At 37.9% G+C, this 6,133-nt stretch overlaps 1 protein-coding gene across 2 annotated transcripts; it reads right to left on the bottom strand.

Annotated features, from left to right (window-relative positions):
- Positions 1-1,480: 1,480 nt before the first annotated feature.
- On the bottom strand, positions 1,481-5,749 carry LOC132636367 (protein NDR1-like). Of its 2 annotated transcripts, none has more exons than XM_060353206.1 (2): positions 4,907-5,749; positions 1,481-1,499 (listed from the first exon to the last, which is right to left on the bottom strand). In XM_060353206.1, the coding sequence occupies exon 1, from the start codon at positions 5,539-5,541 to the stop codon at positions 4,927-4,929; it is 615 nt and encodes a 204-aa protein (XP_060209189.1). In that variant the 5' UTR covers positions 5,542-5,749; the 3' UTR covers positions 1,481-1,499; positions 4,907-4,926. The 2 variants fall into 2 exon arrangements, with proteins under 2 accessions (XP_060209189.1, XP_060209190.1); XM_060353207.1 differs by lacking the exon at positions 1,481-1,499 and adding an exon at positions 4,448-4,687.
- Between the last annotated feature and the right edge of the window lie 384 nt (positions 5,750-6,133).

Here is a 6,133-nt window from a genome sequence, read left to right as displayed (position 1 = left end):
CACGGGGTGGATCTTGCTTGTAACTTATAAATAGTTGTAGATGGGAAAAGTGGATAGCATAGACACCCAAAAACCCGGAGATGAGAATAGGAGGGGGTTCGTTGATAGAGAACTTGCGTTGGTGATTTATACCCAAGGACTTTGGTGGGAAGTACATTAAGGAGGTATGTGGCCATTTGGAGAGCATGATGCCAAAAAGAGGGGGGCATGGAAGAGTGGACAAGAAGAGTGCGCACTATGTTATTAATGGATTTAATTTTTCTTTCCGCTTTGCCGTTTTGAGGAGAGGTATGGGGGCAAGAAAATCAGAAATTTAAACCATTTGAGGCGCAAAAAGATTGAAAATTCCCATTGGTGAACTCCCGCCCATTATCACATTGAATGTTTTTAATGTCTCTTTCGAATTGAGTCCGTATTAATGCCTTAAAAGATAAAAAAGTGGAATAGACTTGGGACTTGTTAGAGATTGGAAAAGTCCAAAGAAAATTACTATAATCATCAACAAAGAAAACATAATAGCGGTGCCCATTAGAACTTAAAACAGGAGATGTCCATAAATCACTATGAATGATATCAAATGGCATAGTAGTAAATGACAATGAATCATAAAATGAAAATTTAACATGTTTCCCAAAGGACAAGAGGTACAAAAAGAAGTTTGGGCCCTATTACATTCAATTAAGGCATTACTACGAAGAGAACTAAGGATAGCATTTCCCGAATGGCCGAGTCGGGAATGCCACAAGCTAGGTGATGCGGCAATGAAGGTGGATGGTGGAGTGGTCCATTTTGTGGCAATGATAGGATACAATTCCCCGGTGCTCTCACATCTCATTAGGCGGCTCCCCGTCGGTAAATCCTTCACAGAAAACCCAAGAGAATCAAACTCAACAGAAACATTATTGTCCTTAGTGAATTTACGTACTGAAATAAGGTTTTTGATGAGTTTTGGAGCATGCAAAACATTTCGGAGACGTAATTGATGATTAGGAGAGGGTAGGGATGTATGACCATAGCCTCGAATTGGAATAGTGCTACCATTACCAACAATGATTCCAGAATTATTGCTCAAATTAAAATAAGGCGTGAGAGTACCTGAGTTGGCAGTCATGTGGGAAGTCGCTCCGGTGTCCATGTACCAATTATCATCCGGTTGATGCATGGACAGAGTGTGCATGGCTGCCTCCACGTCCGTCGGAGTGTACCCAGAATAGGTCGGACCATGCATGGAATAGGCCTGCTGAGGTCGTGGACCCGCACCGAGAATGCCGCTGCCGGGCCGCGGTGTGGTGGGACGCTGCTGCCACTGTCTCGTCGGATACGGACAGGGGAGAATTGGCCACTGCTGGAGCGGCCAGGCAGGCCAGTAGTAGCCCCCTGCCGGTGGCTGTCCCATCGACCACTAGTCGTTGCTGGTCTGTCCGCCGCCGCCGCGGCCGGATTTCCCGCGGTTGTTGTTGTTGTTGTTGTTCCCTTTTCCCTTGTTCCTGTTAGAATTCCTGCCACGATTATTATCACGACGGTTAGTTGAATTATTGTTGCCGCCAGGTGGCGGGGAGGGAGTATCATTATCAACAAGTAGAGCCGCGGGACTGGAATCGCGGGCACGTTCCTTGGCTGCTGCGTCTTCGAGCTTGAGTCTGGAGCACACTTCAGAGAAAGAGGGCAGCACATCCTTTTGCTGGATGGTGGTGACAAAGTGTGCATATGTCTCCGGTAAGCCTGCAAGGAGGCGTAAGACCAGACGTTGGTCGGACACTGGCGACCCCATGTTGGCAAACTAATCTGCGAGAGACTTGAGCCTATTATAATAGGCCATAACCGAGCCGAAGTCGGCCATTTTTGTGGTGGTGAATTCAATTTCAAGGTACGCTGCCCTTGAGTGCTTGTTATCTTGGAAAAGTTAAGCAACTCGATTCCAAGCCTTCTCTGCAACATCATCCGCCACGAGAATAGAGGTAAGAATATCATGGGATACGATGGCGTATATCCATTGAAGGACCACCGCATTTAGCCGTTTCCAGAGCGGAAGGTTAACCGCCTTTGTTGCGTTGTACGCGGTGAGTTCAGTGGTATCAGTTGGTGGTATGATGTGTTCAAGTACGGAGTGGACGCGGGCTAGAACTTTGAATAGTGTCGCCCATTCGTGATAATGGTCGGTTTCCATGTCTAGAGTTATTGGGATTAAAGATTTCACATTCGTGACGATTAAAGCAGAATGGAAATTTTTGTTGTCAGCCATTGAAGAGAGAAGAGGGAGGAGGAAGGGGTGGCGGCTACGGCTAGGGTTAGGAGAGAAGAGGAACGTGGACGGCTAGGGTTTAGGAAGCTAGGGTTTTTAGGAGAAACCTAGTCTGATACCATGTAGGAAATCAATCTGTGATTTGTATTGATGTATGAAAGTCATTATATACAAAGTAGGTATCTCACTATCAGAATGATACTCGGCTAAATTATAGGACTTAATTACTATACATAAGGAAGAGAATATTTACATAGACTATTACATAGTCTATCAGTTCTATCATGTTTCTCTTTACCAACATGATATACTTGCTGAGAAATGGTTTATGCCACTAAATTTGTTATGACACATGATTTGAAAATGCACCGAAATGCAAGTGAGATTATCTGATCTGTTGATAAGTTAGAACAAGATTTTTAGTTGTTTCGAGGCGAATTTAGGATTTCTAAGACATGGGTACACAACTAAAAAATAAAGGAGAAAAAGAAAGTACCAAGTGGGAATCAATCTCTGATCCTTTATCCTTCAGGGAAATAACTAAGCATTCAAAAGTGCAACATTCAGCCCTTTTGGAGCACGAGTGTCAGACGATAATATTACGGTCAAACCCATCTATAGTTGTCATTCGTTATTACAACATTTTACTATAACGGTCTGATTTTATCCGGAATCGATTTTTCGTGTTATATTTTACTTTTCTATAATAATATTCTACCTATAACAGCAGTGACATTCATTATAGCGGTACACTCTTTGTAAAGTTACCTGCCGTACTCAATATTCTGTGATAATATTTTGTAAGAATATATTATGTATAAAAATAAAATATAAAAATATTTATGGTAATCATCAAGGGAAAGCCATTAAATTCCTTTTTGCTGAAAGTTTGGACAAGAATCTTCGCCAATTCAAGCGTTTATTATCACTAAGATATTGGAATTACGAAACAATCTACAATTGTAGAATTCTTACGTCAAATTTGAAATATTTAAATTTTTAATTAATTTTAAATGTATATGTTCATTAGATTTTAATTCTTTATTGATTCGGTACAACTAGTCATGGATTTATTAGTTAATTCAATTTTTAATTAATGAAATATGAAAATCAATTGAGATTTTAAAATTAACAAGTATTTTGTTTTCGTTGATAACATACAGAAAAATAATTTTTTATGTATTTTTGTTTATAACAGCTAATTGAGATTCAAACATCAAATGTTAATATACATACATAAAAGCAACTCACTATAGCAGTCACAAAATTTTCGGATAAACGCTGCCATTATAGAGAGGTTTGACTGTAGATCAATTCTTGAAAATATGTACATATAAAACTTAACTTTTCGGAATGATCATGGATTCACGTGTCCCTTTTTTAACCTAAATTCACCCCAGTAATTCGACTTTAGTACTGAAGCTAAGTCAGTTTTCTTGAGCTAGGTGCCTAGACTAATGTGTTGTAGTGTTGGATTAGTACTACCTAGGTGCTAGGAACAAACATAAGTGAGGGTAACTATAAACTTACATAAGTGCTGCCACTTATGAAAGTTGTCAAGGCACACACTTTGTTGCTTCAGCTATTCCTTTACTTTATATTGCACACAAACAAACTATACGAAAATTTAACTGTCATTTCTTTCGTGATGCAAGTGGGATGAAATAGGGGTATGAAACATGTTGCCTAGAGCTGGAAATGCAGCATCAGCAGATCAAATAACAGAGAAAGTCACTGCCCTCCCACAGGGATAAAATAACACTACAACGGAATAACTAATCTCGGGATTAATTATATTACGATTTTATCCCAACCAAACATGGGATAAACTCATCTCAAATATAATCTCCGAATTATTTATCGTTATCTCTCGTACCAAACGAGCCCTTATAATATTATTCAATTAAAAACTTGTGAGAAGCTGCTACTAAACTCAGAAAGGTGACTATTGTCCATAAAATACTTTTATATGTTTTTCACTTTCTTTAGTTTAGGTAATAAGTAGGACAAGCCTAGTTGGATAGAATATTTCTATTTTCTGGAGGACATTGTTCCACAAATCACACTTCTGGACAGAAGGCATCAGAAGGCATCGAATCATAAACTACCTCTTTTCACTTTAATTGATGTGGTGCAAACTCCAAAGCCTACATGGCTCATTAAAAAGAGAAAGAGGGAAGACAGAAAAGGATAAGACTTACGATATCAACAAACTACTACATGGTTCTTTTATAACCACTTATAAATGTGTAAAAGCAATATCCAAGAAAAAAGGTCATAGATCTACCACATTAAACAACAACAACAACATAAATTTATAAAGAACAAATGCAGGGAAAGATAACACTTCTGTCTATTTGTACCTTGTCTATTTGTACCTTAATTAGACTCTGCAAAATTTTTGGTTGGAGGATCCGATACGGGTGTGACAACATTTTGAAGAATCTGAACAATATAAATACCAACAAGCAGAGTCGGGAGAAATATGTAAAATACTGATTCAACTGAATTGAATACTTTTTACACGAAAAAATGATACATAAGTACAATAAAAGATCAAAAATATTACGAATACTAAAATCTGAACCCATAATTATAAAATGAATTAGGTCCAACAATGAATATATAAAAGTGTTGAACTCATCAAATTTAAATCTTGAATACCTTTGTCGAGAAGTCATTTATCACAAAAGAAGCAAGCTGACCAAAACACTTAGGGGAAACCCAAAAGCCATAAGATAGCGATGAAGCTGTTGTGCACTTGATTTACCTGAACCATCCACACTCACTGTTCTATTTTCCACAGTTACATTATGTCTCTTACTATACCAAAAAATAACCTTGTACCTGACTGTTGTAGTCACATCCACCCTAAAAACAACATTTGACCCATTTGAAACAATCTTTAAAGCATCATCCCAAGGCAATTTTTCAGTTTTGAACATCCCCTTTTTATGTGCTTTCTTGTCATGGCCTTGGTAAAATCGAGGTACTGTATAATTACCTATAAGGAAACTGGTATTTGTACCATAGTAAAAGCGTAATTTAATGTCGTCGTAACGAACACCTTTGTCCTTCATCTTGTTGTTCAAATTGAGCTGAAAGAAGAGTGTATGGTTGGATCTTGTTGTGTTGGAATTATCAGATTTGTTAAGGGCAGGTAAGTAAAAATTTTCTATGGAGCATGATGGTTTGGTGGTTCTTAAACTTAGCCAGATGAAGAGAGCTGATAAGCCTGCAGTTAATACAAACTTGGCGCAACGAAAGCAGCATGTGTTGTCGGATCCATAGTCAGACATGAGAAAAAACTTGGTTTTTCAAGGAGAAAAACAGATGAGATGAAGATATATTAAAATTTGACTTTAGATCACTAATTTTATAGAATGAGAAGGAAAAATCTTGAGTTTAAGAAGAATCTGGGAAAATTACACTTTTGGTTTTGGGAAGTGCTTGTAAATGAGTATGTGAGCACTTATGAATTTCTGGTCACTGGGTAAGTAAATACCCACTTGGTGACCTTCCAAGTCTTTGAAGTCAATGGTAAGGGGTCAAGCTGCTGACTAGCCAATAAAATTGTGTGTGCGTGGCCAGTTTGCAGAGGGGTTGGTGTAGTAAAATACTTATCGGTGTTTATGTTTATACCAAATCGTGTAAACGTATTATAGTTAAATAATTTAACAATGAGAGAATACACGTTAATTAACCATGATTATGTGCTAAGGGACTATATATAAATACATATATATTATGCATTTATTATTGGCTTGATGTAAGTATCGAGTGCTAATAAGTTTTTATCAGTTGAAAGTGGGGTTTCTTTTATATTACTCTGTCACTTTAAATTTATGTTGCATTAGCTGTTTACTTCATTTTGAAAAGAATGAAAATATG

Source organism: Lycium barbarum, chromosome 4 (genome assembly GCF_019175385.1).
Source record: "Lycium barbarum isolate Lr01 chromosome 4, ASM1917538v2, whole genome shotgun sequence".
In the NCBI taxonomy this organism is placed as follows: domain Eukaryota; kingdom Viridiplantae; phylum Streptophyta; class Magnoliopsida; order Solanales; family Solanaceae; genus Lycium; species Lycium barbarum.
Note: the sequence above shows the minus strand (reverse complement) of the source record. Positions and strands in the feature narration are given on the sequence as shown.

Excerpts from the sequence above, each read along its gene's own strand:
- LOC132636367 (XM_060353206.1), bottom strand. The coding sequence starts at position 5,541 with ATGTCTGACTATGGATCCGACAACACATGCTGCTTTCGTTGCGCCAAG.